General features: G+C 38.5%; 1 protein-coding gene across 4 annotated transcripts in view; it reads right to left on the reverse strand.

Moving 5' to 3' along the window:
* The window catches only part of CDH18 (cadherin 18), a 586652-nt gene that overhangs the window by 88118 nt on the left and 482425 nt on the right, over positions 1–16109 (reverse strand). For 3 of the 4 annotated variants that reach the window (XM_042465610.1, XM_042465611.1, XM_042465612.1), the window contains one exon: positions 14475–14728. In XM_042465610.1, coding sequence (XP_042321544.1) covers positions 14475–14728 — 254 coding nt within the window. The remainder of the gene's footprint in view (positions 1–14474; positions 14729–16109) is intronic. The other variant, XM_042465614.1, reaches the window with a different exon arrangement.

Consider the following 16109-nt stretch of genomic DNA (forward strand, 5'->3'; position numbering starts at 1 on the left):
TATTAAGCGCTGTAAATTTACACAGCGCTGTACATGCAATCTTTTTAGTTAGACGGTTCCCTGCCCTCAGGCTTACAATCTAAAAAAAAGACATGATACAGAAGGAGAAGGGAGTGGTGACGGGAAAGGGTAAGAGGTCCAGCAGTTCCTCTCAACCTCCGAGGCCTGGACCAAGGCAGATGGACTGGAGGGAAGGCAATCTTTAACAATACAAGTGTAAAAAGGAGGGGGGGGAGATCAAAGGTGTCATTCAGGGAGGGAAGAAATAACCCACCCACCATAACTATGAATGATGATTCCTCTGGAACTCTCATTATTCCCATTAACAGTTGATATAAAGTACAACAATACCACAAGAAATAGTCTTAACATTTAGCTGTTGATCTTCAGTGTATCTAAGCACACTGGAACTGAAATGTGAAATGATGGCCTTGAGTCTTGCTTCTGAAGGAACAACAAAGAGTTGAATAGAAACACCATTACTGCTAGTGGATAAAACCATAACATGCAGTTGATTTCTTGTGCTCTGTAAGAAATAGGTCTCTCCGAGTCCAACCAAGGTTTTGACTATGATTTGCATTACATGAAAAATATTGCCAGACATTGTCATTTTAAACAGCAATAACATTCACTCAGATTAAGCATATGTGTGCTTATCTGACTGAACACAGGAAACTGTGAGAGGGCCTTCCTTTATGTGGGGATCTGTTCCGGATCCCCCCGCATAAGGGAAATACTGCATATGCTCAAGCCCCGTTAAAAACCATGGGGCTCATGCATGCAGCATGGCACGCGCCATTGCCTCTTCCGACACACAGCTTCACTATAAGTTGAAAGCTGTGTATGACATGGAAGCACTGTATTACTTATTGGTTATCAGGATGTGGAAATTAATATAAACCATATAAATAAAAATGCACTGAGTCCTCTGCAGAAAGTAGTATGGGGTTTAAGGGTGGGATTGTACAATATCATAATAGTACTAAACCAAAATGAAGGACTGAAACTTTCACTGAAAGTGATGGCCTTGGGTAGCAGGAACAGAATGAGAAGGCACTTCTTTCTAAGTATACTTCACTGAAGGTTACTGTTAGCAAGTGAAGCAATTACAAAATTCTAATGGCCTTCAGACTGCTTTTGCAGCTTGACTGACAATTAAGAGAGATGTTTATATTCCAGAAGTGTGGTTTTGCCAATTTCCACAAGTTTCCTATGGCATCCTGGGTTGTTTTACTTAACAGTTGCACTGCTCAGGTACTTCTGTATAATCATTTACTGGGAGGTGATGCACAGAGACTGTTCTTAAATAAGAAGGACTAAATGACTTAACTGTAAGGAATCCAAAACCTTCAAGGTTAGAATGTGTATGTTATGGGCATATGTGTCAACACAGGCACTGTCAAAATAATCAATTTGGGAATGTGACATCATTATTCATTTCTCAAAATTCAATAGTCATACTGTCACAGCACCACCATATATACAGACATTTTCCTCTGTGAACAACCTGTACTGTCCATCTTGCTCAGCAATAGAATTGTACTGGAACAATTTCAATAATCAAAGCTTGCTTGGCCATATGAATGGGTCTTGCCAGTCATTTTTTTCTTTGGCAATCATTAAAAAGACTTAGTGTCACAATGATACCCCAAGTTTCCTTAGTGTGGTACAGTATCTGAAAGATAAATTGAAAAGACTCCATAGCTCCTTAAAAACCTCTCAGGAAGTAAAGATCTGGGCATAAATCCACTATCAAACTGTGACCAAGTCTAGGCTCCAAGCCATTAAAATGGTATATTTTGTGGAACCTTTCAAGATTGAAGGTGTTCATTGTAAACTGAAGGTAGATCTGTTCAAGATGGAACTGAAGAGTCCTGGCCAATTGTCCTTCCAAACAATAAGTCATAGAAGACATTTCACTCCATAAAGCACCAAAATAGCCCATAGTTTCACAATGTTCAAAAAGCCTAGAATAGCTGCCTTTTTGTGCCAAACATGACTAGATGTAAGCAGTGATTATATGTGAACTTGCCTGGTTTTAAGCTATTTAATCTTCAGTAAAGTTACATGGTTCTGATTCAACTTGACTGAACCATATATGCTTTTAGCAAAATGCCATCTGTAGGGTGTAGCCCGCTAAAAATGTTCCCAGAGGGAGGGATCCTCATACTAACAATTAAAAAAATATAGTGCAGCAATTGTGCTTTTTCTCCCTAATAAATATTTTATGGTAAGCAGGGCAAAAAGAAGCCATGGGGGTGGGAGGATTATGAATGGAAAATGGCTTCACATGAACACCTTGTGAAATTAGTGAATGGGGAAGGGAGATAGCAAGCAGACAGGCTTGTTGGAAGACACTGCAAGAAACAGATGTAAATGCAAAAGTGTTAGGACTGGTCCACAAATGTCTACAAATTATATGATGACTGTAGTACCCAGTAAAAGTTCTACATACAAACAGGCTATCACAACTATAATACTGCAAAAAGAACTTTTATATACCCACTACCCAAGTCAAGGACAAGACTTTCTAACATTCAGCAGCATCAGTAGAGAAATTAAGTCATGCATGCATATGCATGGATTAAGCTTTAGTTTTATACAACTTTCACAGTTTTCTTTCAGTTTCTCTACCGTATTTGGGAAACCACATAGGAATAATTCCTTACTATCTAATTTGTTTTAATAATAATTTGTTTTATTTATATACCGCTATTCCAAAGATCATAGCGGTGAACAGCAAGTAAGCTAATTAGCAAGTAAGCTAATTTGCCCCCAACAGTCTGGGTACTCATTTTAGCGACCTCGGAAGGATGCAAGCCTGAGTCGAGCTTGGGCCCGTTTGCTGGTCTTGAACTCGCAACCTTGTGGTTTTGAGTAAATGGCTGCAGTACAGGCATTTAACCACTGCACCACCAGGGCTCCTTTTATAGCATATATGGTTCAATCAAGTTGAATCTACTATTATTGACATAATGTGGCATAAATTGCATTGGAGGATGAACATGTGGAAGTCTTTCAATATTATGGGTGAAGTTATTAGCTTGTGGTGAGATTTCCCAAACACATACACATATATTTCTTTCTTTCAGTGAGTCTCAAAGGGGCTGCAAGATCCCTTTGCACACTGTTAGAAGAGTAGGATGGAATATTTAGGATGACAATACAGGAGCAATTGCGTAGTTGACCGAGGTGGCAAACTGTGGTGATTGAGTAGTTTTATTACTGTGATACAAGCTTGGGTAAAGAAAGTTCATATCTCACATGGCTTCTACTGGAAACAAAGGTGGATGAAATTTAGACTTTTCTACCACACTTGCAGGATCAGGTAAGTTAAGTACTGCAATATATCAGTTCATACGAGGTAATACTGTGCAACAATTAGGCAGCGGAAAGCCAGAGGCAGCAATAAGATTCTCTGGCATGCCCCACTGAATCCTCATAAAATGAACATTTTAAAGTGCACAGAAAAAGTATATAAAATTGTGCAAGGTGCCTGTAATATGGTACATGCTCTGCACATTGCCTGGAAAGAAAGGAGGCATACTGCATTTAAAGAAGGAGAGAAAGAAGCTGGGTGTATTTCATAATGAAAAAACCACAGTTTAGTATCTTTTACTTGGTAAGTGAATCCCCTGGTGCAACTGCTACAGCTAAATGCACAGGTCACAATGCTCTCTGTTGTTTATTAGTCACAGCAGTAGATAATGATGGACATTTCAAGAGAATGCCATACATGAGATGGCAGCCTGTAGTCCCTCAGCAGTACATGGTCCTTAGCTTGATTTAATGTGGATATTTAGGGTAACTTCAAAAACTGCTGGGAGTATTCATTTCAGACCTCTAAAAGAGCACTTTCTCTCTCCCTGTGCAAATGGGCAGGGAGAACGAGGAAGACAAAAAAGGGAATTGATGTTTCGGATTCTGCAAAAGATTATCTCCAAGGGATATACTATATTCCTGCCATGTATAGAATGCAGTTTAATTTAAGTTACATCCCTTTATATTATCACAACAAAATTCCATCTATCTATACAAATTATCCAGAAATTAACATTACTGTATCTCAGAAACAGTGGGTTCTGGAAGATTAACATTGTAGTACCATGTGAACAGACTGGCTGTATATTTTGTATTATATTAACCTACTATGTTGATATAACAACAAATTGTGTTATATGTGTAATGCTACTATTAATAATGATGATGATTAATATTATTTATTTAGTGGTAATTATAACGTCAAATTCAATTTGTTGCTGATGTTGGTTTTTACTTTGCTGTTTTGCTTTCCCCTCTTACAGAACTGGGGAAAAGTGCACCTCAGTGATCATATTTCACCTTGTGGTGGGTTGAATGAAGAACACAGAAAAGTAATTTTTGGATTACAATGCCAAACTACTAGCTGCGTTGGTTCAGAATTCTGGGAACTGTAGCCCAAAGCCTAACTTTTTTGTAGTAATACAAAACAAAAAAATTCCAAAGTACTTGCTGCACATAACTGGTAAGCAGGGTCAAAGACAGGAGGGGACAGCCAAACATGCTCTGCTGACATCCATCTACCCACTAACTTCCACATGAAGATACCCTCTGAAGCAACTTGGGTTTGGGAGGTGGGAATACCTCCTACTGCAGCCCATGGGAAATAATGTTTCCTAACTGCTACACGTCAAAATTTTGAGAAGATTGCAACAAACAGGGAGGCCAGGGTTAAACTTTTCTTCCTCATTTGCACCAATCTTCCCCAAATACAGATTAAGCACCTCTAATCTGAAAATCCAAAATCTGAAAACCTTCGCAAATTGAAACGTTTTGCCACCAGTCACCTGCTGTTGCCTTCAAGGCAGCAACCATAGCACTCCTAATCATTTGTCTCTCAAATCCTCAGTCTTTCTCCACCTTCACATCTCATACACAAGTAGTGAGTGAATGAGACATTAAGCTTGAAATAAATGAATCATACACACCTCCAAAGAATTTCTCCTTCTTTGGAAGTCTTTTAACAGAAGTTGAGTGGCCATCTGTCAGGGGTGTTTTGAATGTTGAATTTCTGCATGACAGGGGGTTGGACTAGATGGCCCTTGAGGTCTCTTACAACTTTGTGATTCTATAAATGAGCAGGAGCACCACAAGCACCACCTCAAAGACAGAAGTGGGTGGCTAGCAATAAAAAGACACAAGGATTGAGAGATCTGAGTACTTGTAAAAAGGCAGAAATCCAAGCATAGTGCTCAATGCGAATTCACACATCCCACCATTTCACAGATCCTCATTTCTCTCTCCAGCCTTTCAAATACAAAACAGATACATATTATGCTAATTGTGTATTTTTAAAAAAGTCCAATTCTGAAATACTTATGGTCGGTCCTCAGTAGCATTTCACCAGACTTCACCTGGAATACTGTGTATAGTATTCAAGTTACAGGAATGAATTCAAACTACAGGAAAAGAGATTCCATCTAAACATTAGGAAGACCTTCTTGATGCTATCGGCTGTTCTACAGTGGAATGCAGTGCCTCAGAGCGTAGTGGAGTCTCCTTTATTGGAAGTTTTAACAGAAGCAGGATGACCATCTGTCAGGAGTGCTTTGATTGTGTTTTCCTGCATGGCAGGGGGTTGGACTGGATGGCCTTTGTGGTCTCCTTCTACAATTCTATGATATGTACGACCTATCAGAGCTTTAATTAGGCCTGTGAAAGGCTTTAGTTGACTTCTGTGGGAGCTGACTTCTGCTTTCAAGGATCTCTGCCCCAGTGTGGCACTGAAGAGAGTGCACAAGTTCAAGTGGCCAGGGCCCCTGAGGCTTGTGCAGACTTCCATCCCCTCTTGCATTACTGACTTGTCAAGCATTTGGGGAAAAGGCTGATGTTCTGTAAAATGCTGCCATGTTTCATACAGTGAAAGACACTTGAGATACATATATCAAACTCTTCCAGAAGAAACTATGACAAATGTCCCTTTCCTTAGCATTTTTCCCCAAGTAATTCTTATTCTTGCTGTAACATCAATCAGCCTCTTTCAGTTCATAAGACTCTGAAAATCTGAGAGAAAGCCACAAGAAACCCATTTTGAAGACTTTCTGCACCAGATATATAACAAGTGCTTGAAACTTTATGACTGAAGGGAACATTCCATTTAAACAGTTGTCTTTCAGACTATAGCTTATCTACTGAAGTGTTTTGTATATGATAAAAGTACTTCCATCTATGACAGGCAGACAATTCTAGTGGGCTCCGGGGGGATTTTCTGACCCTCATTACCTCAAGGAGTTGCACAGAATTCCAAAATCCAAACCAAAACACACACAAACACACAATCAAAACTCCAATTCATCCCATCTTTGCTACCAGAAAAAGTATAGGTTACAGTGTCTGATATATCCATCTGATATATAAGGTAACATAGGTTGAATATCCCATATCTGAAAACCCGAAATCCAAAGCTTTTCTCCCTGGATGTCTGAGATAGTGATATCTTTGCTTTCTGATGCTTTAGCATACACAAACTTTGCTTCATGTACAATATTATTGAGTAAATTTATCTTCAAAGAATGTGAATAGGGTGTATATGAAACATAAATGAATTTCATATTTAGATTTGAGTCCCATCTCCAAGATATCTCATTATGATTATGCAACTATTCCAAAATCTGGAAAAAAAAAATCCAAAATCCAAAGCACTTCTGGTCCCAAGCATTTTGGATAAGGAATATTCAACCTACAGCTGTCAATCTTATATGGCTAAAGAAACCAGTACTGTCTTGTGATATCCCATGGAATTGCAATTCCCTCTCTCTACATTTCAGATAAAAATAGGGGGACAGAGTGTGTGTGTGTGTTGAAAAGTCTTATTGGATAACTGATTAGCTGGGAAATGCACTTTCTATGATCTCTATCTCAGATCAGCCTGAAATGCATACTAAATCTCATTGCAAAGCTGGCCACAAGCCATTTGGTTTCTTATAGGAAATCAATAGGAAGATGACACTAATCCACCAAACAATTAATGAACATTCTTTGTAATCCATTTTGTGTGTCCTGGTTTTATTAGTGCACTCCTTAAGTTGAGACTCATGAGAATTCAGAAATGTATTTTATATCATTAGTTTATTGCACTGATAAAACTATATTTGCCCAGCTTCACACAGATCAGGTTTAGAATGCCAAGTGTGATGTAACAATCCTTAGGGGCAACACTTTGTTTTGTAAGTGAAATCCAAGGCTTTCACAGCCGGCATCCATAGCTTTTTGTGGTTTTGGGGGGTTATGTGGCTGTGTTCTGGAAGAATTTATTCCTTACGTTTTGCCTGCATCTGTGGCTGGCATCTTCAGAGGTTGATGGCATGGAAGTGAGTGGAGTATACATATTGTGTGACTGTTGTTTGGGAGGAAGTGTTTTACATGTAAATCTGTGTGTTGGTCTGTTGTTGACTGGCAAGGCCTCAGGGTGGGAGGATATGTTTGTCTATTTAATTAGCAATTCATTGTCTGCAGGGAAAACCCTTGACCCTGGGAGAAGTTCATTTGCATGTGTTGAGTCTTGATTTTGGTGTTCTCCAGGACTGGTAGCCAAACTTTGTTTACTGTCAGGGTTTCTTCTTTCCTGCTGAAATTGTTCCAGATGTTTTTTATTATTATTATTACTATTAACTTTATTTATAAAGTGCTGTAAATCTACACGGCACTGTACAAAACCAAGTAAAATCAAGAATATAAAAGCCTGCCTATGGCATACAATCTAAAAGTTAAAGCAACAAATTAAAAACATCATATGAAACAAGTTAAAACAGCAATATCCACTACTGAGTCAAGCATCTGAACAACCAGGACACAATCACAGATTCCCTGGGAACGCTTCCCTAAACAATATGGTCTTTAACTCGGCTTTGAAGCTGGTTAGAGACGTGTTGAGTCATGCTTGTAAGGGGAGGAGGTTCCAGGAGTGAGGGGCGGCAAGCGAGAAGGGACAGATGTTTGTGGATTTCAATGGCCTTCCTGTGAATTTTGACCTAAGAGTTGTTGGCATGGTCCAGAATTTCAGTGTTTTCAAATAGCATTTTATGTCCAGGCCAATATTCTTTTTCATTGCAAGTATATATCACATGAAAAGCAGTTGTTATAATAAAACTAACATGCACAATGAGAAACTACAGAAGCATTCCTTGCACCAGTGGTGGATTTTAAAAATACCGTATTTTCCGGCATATAAGACGACTGGGCATATAAGACGACCCCCAACTTTTCCAGTTAAAATATAGAGTTTGGGATGTACTCACCGTATAAGACTACCCCTCTTCCAACCCAAACCAAATAAAAAATAAAAAACATCAGATTTGATTTCAATATGGTAATTTAAATTCAAATGCTTATGACATGCAGGTACTTAGCAGGAAACCTTGTTGTATACAAAGCCTGCTTGGATTGGTCAGCTCTCCCTGCCTGCCCAGTGCTCCCTGTCTCCAAGACTATCAGAGCGGTAGCTGCTTTCATACGATCGCCGCAGATGGTGGGGATGTGGCCGCGGCTGTTTTTTAGCTCCCCCCACCATATGCAGCAACCACAGATTCTCCAGTCCAGCTCGAACGTTTCAGCACCTGCCCTATAATGTGACACCCAGCGTATAATATGACCCCCAACTTTTGAGAAGATTTTCCTGGGTTAAAAAATAGTCTTATACGCCAGAAAATACAGTAACTCTTTTTTACTTAACAAGGAACAGCTTCTTTAATGGCATAGAAACTGTCATTCTATGCTCTATTGAACTCATAAATACAATTTGATAAATTAATGGATTATATGGGAAATCTAGTCTAGAAGAAGTATATATAGAATAGAAAAGTAAGGGTAAAGGAAAAGCAATTATTATTAAACTAGCCAAGCTTTACTTGTCAAAATGTATATAATATTCAGGTTTATAGGTTTATCTCATAATGAGGTGCCCAGGTCCAAGATCACTGAACTTTTCTGAATATGAGGTGACACTTGCTGTTCGCTCATTAAGCAATATTTGATACAGAATGTTTTCCTTAAAAATAGTGAATACTTTTTAAATTTAGAATATCACTTTCTGGTAATTCTAGATTTTAAAAGAAAATATAGTACTGTGGGTCTATAGTATATGCTGGGGTTTTGTCCCAGGGGTTCCCATTGATACTAAAATCTATGGATGCTATAAGTCACATTAAATACAATGGTGTAGTAAAATTGTGTACCTCATATATAATGGCAAAATCAAGGTTTACTTTTCAGAGTCTTCTAACAGTTCCAAAACATAGGATAGCATTCAATTTAGCAAAGTTTAATGTTCTACCTCCAGCCTTATTGGAAGGGAGATACAATAATATTCCCTATGATCTATGCATATGCCCCTATGGAATTGGTACTATAGGTCATGTATTGTTGTATTGTCCTTTTTATTATGGCTATTGCCATATTTTTATTCATCCAATTCTTAGTTGGTTTCCTGGAAGAACTTATATAAGTTTTGTATCTTATTTGCTGGCAGACCAGTGCCCAGTAACAACAACAAGGGTGGCCAGTTTTTGCGCAGCAGCAATGGTTTGTCAGCATAAGATGTTTTCTTAAAAGTTCATAATATTTTTAGTCTGCTAAAATTTCATAATGATTTCATACATTTATAATGCTTTTATACTTTTAAATTTTATTTTTATTTTTAATATAATTTTATAAGTGAAATTTTAACTATTATTTATTTTTACAAATTGATGATTTATTATGATGTTTGTTGAAACAGAAAGATGTTTCTTGAAATAGCACTTTTTTTTATCTAAAATGGGGGGGGGAAACACAATTTTTTGTGGCTGAGATGGGTAGTGAGTGGTGGTGTGGTGAGGATTTTGTTTTTAGTACATTACAGTTGGCCTTGTCATTTGTTGCTTTGATACTCATAGTTTTGATTATGTGTGAGGTTGTTGCCACATGTGCATGCACTCCTCCTCCTCCTCCCACCTGGGCATTTGCCTTGGGGGGAAAGGTCTAGGAAGAGGGAGCAGCTGGGAAAGGTGTGTGCACCAACCCCACACCTTCTCTGGTGCTTTACCTGGCTTCCCACAGCCAGCTATCCCACTGGGGAAGAGAGAGGGAAGCCTGCTATCACACTGGGGAAGATGTGGGGGAGTGCGGTTGCTCCTCTCCCTTCCCCTGCTTATTTGCAGTTTTCCACTTTTGTGAGGGTCTTGCGCCCCTAAGCCCCATGAAAGTGGAAGGCCGACTGTATAATGTTCTGTATTATTGTTGTGAAAAGGACACTGTAAATAAACATTGTTGTTGTTGTCATATAAAGCCACATTAAGGAAAGGCAGAAGTCATATAAAAAACTGTGCAGCCCACAGTCTTTACTGGAGGCTCAATAAAATAGAATTTTCACTGTCAGTGGTGCTTTCTGCACCGCCATTTGGGACGTCCGGAGGACGTCCCATTTTAAAAAAGGGGCGTCTCTTATAGACGCCCCTGGGCCTAGTATGGACTCCGTCCGTACAAGATGGCGCCGGCCCTTCTACATGGCCGGTGCCATCTTTGCGTATCGGACGCTGAGCGTCTGTACGCGTCGCGTTGCTTGTGACGTAGTGAGTGCGCCCCTGGCGCCTCGCTACGTCGCAAACGTAACGGAAAAAGAAGCTCCATTTTGGAGCTTCTTTTTCGGTCCGCGTGGGAGTCGGGCCGTGTGAAGGCTCCGGCTCCCCCGTGGACCTACTGGCGGCGGCGGCAGAGCGCCGCAAAGCGGAGGTATGTACCCCGCCAGTGTCTCCTTTCCAGCCATTTATTTCATTTCATGATTATTTTTGTTGTTGTTAACTGCCCTCTAGGCAACCCTGTGAATGAGGCATCTCCAAGATACTCTACCCTCTTACTCTTTGATTGAGTCTATCTATCTGGTGTGTGTGGTCTTCCTCTCTTTATACTGCCCTTTATCTTTCCAGATAGCATCATCTTTTCTAGTGAGTCATGCCTTCTCATGATGTAACGTAACAGCCTCAGTTTAGTCAACTTGGCTTGTAGGGAAAGTTCAGATATGATTTGCTCTTGCATCCATTTGTTTATTTTTTTAGCCATCCACAGTATCCACAGAACTCTTCTGCAGCACCACATCTCAGATGAGATGATTTTCATTCTATCAGCTTTCTCCATTGTCCAGCTCTCACACCCATGCACAGTGATGGGAAATATGATGGCATGAACAATCCTCACTGTAGTGTTCGGCCATATATACACTTTAGAATCTTGTCTAATTCTTTCATAGCTGCCCTCCCCAGTCCTAGTCTTCTCCTGGATTCATGACTGCAGTTTCCATGCTGGCCAATGACTTATCCAAGGTATGAGAGGTTTTTGAGTATTTCAATGTCCTTATCAACCATATTGAATGAGTGAATATCCTACATGGTCATTATTTTACTTTTGTAAAAGTTTAGCATTAAATCTGCTTTTCCATCTTTTTCTTTGACTTTTCTTCGTAGATGTTCCAAGTCTTTGTTATTTTCTGCTAGTATTATGGTGTCATCTTGTATTTTAGGTTGTTGATATTCTTTTCTCCAATCTTTACTCCTCCTTCCTCTGAATCTGAGCCTGATTTTTGCTCGATATTATTTCACATAAGTTGAACAAATAGAGTGATAAGATGCACCCTTGTTTAATTCCCTTTCCAACTGGAAACCACTCTGTTTCTCTATATTCTGTTCTAACTGTAGCGCTTGTCCTGAGTATAGATTACACATCAGGAAAATCAAATATATTGGTACACCCAGCTCTTTAAGTGAAATCCATAGCTTTTTATTATCTATGCAGTCAAAGGCTTTGCTATATTCTATAAAGCACGTGCTGACTTTCTCTCTCTCTCTCTCTCTCTCTCTCTCTATCTATCTATATCAATTTAACTGAATTAAATTTAAAATAATTTAATGATTTATTGCTGAAAATAATTTTGTTGTAGAGAGGAGGCAGTATTAAAGAAAAAGACTCCCACTGAGTGTCAAATGTACCAGGTAGGCCAGTGTTGCTACCAGAGACTCTTCTAAATGAGGATTCTAAACACAACACATATGTTCTAGTAATGATGTACAAATTTGGGCCCATTAGAAAAAGCCAAAGGAAAAATTTGCATTGACTTTTGGCAGCGCACATCTTCACAAAGCTGTCATTGCAGCTGCAGAACTAGGTATAATGACAGTTAAAACACAAGTTCTCAGTTTAGCCCTGATTAAAAACCATTTTCAAGCAAATATCAGAGATTCATCTGGTGACTGTGGAAGTGGTGGGTCCTCATTTGTGAAGCAGAGAATGTAGGAGGTTGCTAAGAAACTGAGATTTTCACTGTCCTTTATTTTGTCTCAATGTTATGATAGTGCCAAAGTATTATTGTTAAAAAGACTTAAGGACACTGAGATGCAGTCTCAGATAACAGAGATTAAGTCCTGCCAAACTAATCCCTTTTATACTTTTTTTTTACTCCACTGTATTTATCCTTATCAAAATCTATGGTGGACATTACAAATATTAAAATGAGGATAGCCTTTGCACGAGCAAGGCTAAACATTCTTCTGTGAGAAGTTCAGATGGGAAGATATAAAAGTCTACCTATCAAGGACAGAGTTTGAGGATATAATTTTGTCTCAAGTGAAGATTTATCTCCATGTTTGGCTTGAAAGTCCCATGTACAATGATCTTAGAAATACTTATAGTTTTCCTTTCTTAAAATTGTTCAAGGGTTTTTCATCTCATGCCAAGATCTGCTTCTTGTTACCTGATGTTACCAAATTTGTTTTTTTTTTAGAGCATCTAATTTTTTTAGCCAAGACTATGCAAATATACACTACAAATCTTAAGAAGGGTTTGAGAAATAACCCTACATATGTAGCTCAATTCATTCTATTGTAAGGTGCTTCCTTTTTGTTTTGTTTTTATCTGTGTGTAAAATGGCTGTTTGCTTGAAATACAATAAACTGACTTATTAGTACTGAACTACACACTATTTCTTAACTTTACAAGTATTTTCTGACTGAAATTGCTTCTATTCCTGTAATAGTCAACTCCATCGATTAATGTCAAAATGATGAAAAACAACTGGCGACATGAAGAAAGAAGAGAGGAGAATGGCTATGTTCAGAATTCCAAGGTTTTCAGAAGTGCAAAAAAACCTTCTCAAAAACCCTAAGTGGGTAACCTCCCTGCTCCCAATGAACTAGTCTAATGAGAATTGTGACTGCTCAGATGCCACAAAATGCTGAGTGCCAGTTGAAAAAGAAAAACTGTGGGAGCCAGAATGGAAAGGGTCATGGTTGGTCGGATGACATCCTGCATTTTATTGAAGTCCAGTTTATCACTAATATTAATCAAGCATGACATGTCCCCCAGTTTAGATAAACCGTAAAGTAGAGCAGGATTTTTAAAAGCACTATATATCCCCTCTTCATCCTTTGTAAAAGTTGAATGTGAGAGAAGGTGATGACTTTCACATTACATCAGTCACGATACAGTAGTAACACTAAATGTGAAAGACACTCATTCCACTGTAATTGAGATTATTTTAGCATAATGAGACTACAAGAATACATAATTTGATTTAAGCTCTGGTACAAACTAAGATGCAAAACTATTTCTTTTTTTTCTTTTTTCTTTTGGAAAAAATAATGTTTTGTGCCAAATGTGCAAATTATAAACATAATCTATACAATGTGAAGTTGAAAGCTTTCACGGCTGACATCCATAGTTTTTTGTGGGATTTTCAGGCTATGTGGCCGTGTTCTAGAGTTTATTCCTTCTAAAAGAGTTCTAGGAATAAACTCTTCTAGAGCATGACCACATAGCCTGGCAAACCCACAAAAATCTGTGCAAAAACTACTGATCACAGTACGAATAGACAGGTTTCTTTTAAATTAGTGCAATTTTTTTTCTACTTGATTTGATCAGTTTTGGAGCCAATCACATCCAAAGCTTCCTAACCTACATAACCAACAATGCAACAGTTATCTTTTCCAGTTCTACAAATTTGTGCACCCCCTCCACATATATATATATATATATATATATATATATATATATATAAGTTTTATCTGAGACGGGTACAGCAAAGCTCACCATCTTGTGGTGAGAAGATAAACCTTTTTTTCCTCACAGACCATATGAAGGCAAATCAAATCTATTTCCATAAAACTGTTGCACTATGATAAACCAGTTTTTAATTGATATTATTATTGTCGATATGAAGTATCATATTAGATATATTCCTTTTTATTGATTGTACTTATATGTGTTTATTGGGTTGTAACTCTGCCTCGATCTGCAGGGTGAGGTGGGGGAATATAAATAAAAATTATTATTATCAGGATTTACATCTCTAAGAACAGACATAGCCATATTTCCATAGTTCATCTTTGTAAGAAACATACATTGTCCACATTTTGTACATGCTCCAGCCATGCTGCTACATGTTCTATGACGTTATGTTAATAAAATCATACCTTACTAAGTTGTTAGCACTGTCTGGATCCTGTGCTGTTACTGTGCCCACAATAGTTCCAATCTTGGCATTTTCATAAACATCCATGATATAAGATGGCAGAGTGAACAATGGAGGCTCATCCACATCCCCAACAATGATCTTCAACATAGTTACATCTTTAAAAGGTCCTAAGTGTGAGAAGCGGAAATCGAGGTGGGTATTTGCTCCTTCTATATTAAGAGTATAGGATTTCTTTTTTTCATAGTTGAGTGGCTGTGGGAAGAAAAGAAATGTACTATTACCACTGTGAATTGGGTCTTAAGTGATTTTACAAAATTAGCTCTTTCTTCACCTTATTTGTACCACCATCTGTATCTTCTGGCCTCAAAGATATTCACATATTGGTTTCAATAACTCTAATAATAGTGTCCTTTGGTACAATTTATTTCATGTTACATTCTGTTATAAGGTATAGGTTTAGTCAGTTTAGCCCTGCCCTTTTGTTTAAAATGTCTGAGTAGCACCTTGCTGCTGAAATAAAGAAACATATCAATTTTGTGGTTAGATAAACATACTCCTCTGGCTGTCCCGATGGAATGGGGTGCTCTTGTTTCCACCCCACCAAGGAGAGAAGTACAAGCCAGATCATGTCAGCGATGCTGTCTGTTGAGATCTAGCCAATGAGGATGTACAGAGCTGAAGCCGTTTAAGGGCAGTTTCATCTCTCCTAGGACCTCTTCTTACCTGCCCTGCCAATCATCAATAGGTCTCCATTAGCCATTACAGGGCTCTATTAGCTATTACCAGTCAGGCCAAGTAGAGATGGCTTTGTCTCTATTCCCGAGCTAACTGCAAGTAGGGATCCTTATCTTTGGGATTTGGGAGACAGCTATGGCTGTGTAGTGTTCCTGATTTGTGCATATTATATACAAAGAGCAAGGGAACTACAGGTTCATCTATTGTGGAAACATAAGGCCCTTCTGGGACTTTAAATAGTAGTTAATTTAGCATGTAATTCTATGTACACTTACCTGGAGTAAGTCTCAGTGGACTCAGAACACCTTCCTTTTAAATAAGTATGCACAAGATCATTCTGTTTTTAAGTGTTCATGTATTGTTAGTTTCATAGTTGTTATGGCTTGACCCTGAATCTCCCAGGTATCTAGTTCTAGGAGAATATCACAGGAGGTCTATTTACTGTTTAATAGAGCTATTCTAATGTTATTAAACAAGAATGATACAAAGGCAATATTGAAACACTGATCACAATAACGGGGCATTAGCTATTCAGGAGCAGTAAAAAAGTGCTTTTACATTACACACATCAGCAGAAAGGGTTGTGTTAGCAGAGAGAAAAATAGGTCTTCTCTCGCCTCTGAGGAACTCTACTGTGATTCACAAGTGCAACACACAAAATGATTCTGGGAGATTGGGGGAATTTAATTTAGGAGATTATCCTCCCGTTGCATTCTGGGGCTTGTAGTTTAGGAAGGGGTATTTAGAATATTCAGCCAGAGAGCTTTTAGGGATCGCTGATCTACAAACCCCAAAATGCAACAGGAGGCAGTCAGAGCAGTTGAAATGAACTAGCCCCGTTTTAATGAGTTTAGTCCAATAATCTATTCTCTGGAAGGTTTAATGATGAATTCTCAAC

This window comes from Sceloporus undulatus, chromosome 4 (assembly GCF_019175285.1).
Source record: "Sceloporus undulatus isolate JIND9_A2432 ecotype Alabama chromosome 4, SceUnd_v1.1, whole genome shotgun sequence".
NCBI lineage: Eukaryota > Metazoa > Chordata > Lepidosauria > Squamata > Phrynosomatidae > Sceloporus > Sceloporus undulatus.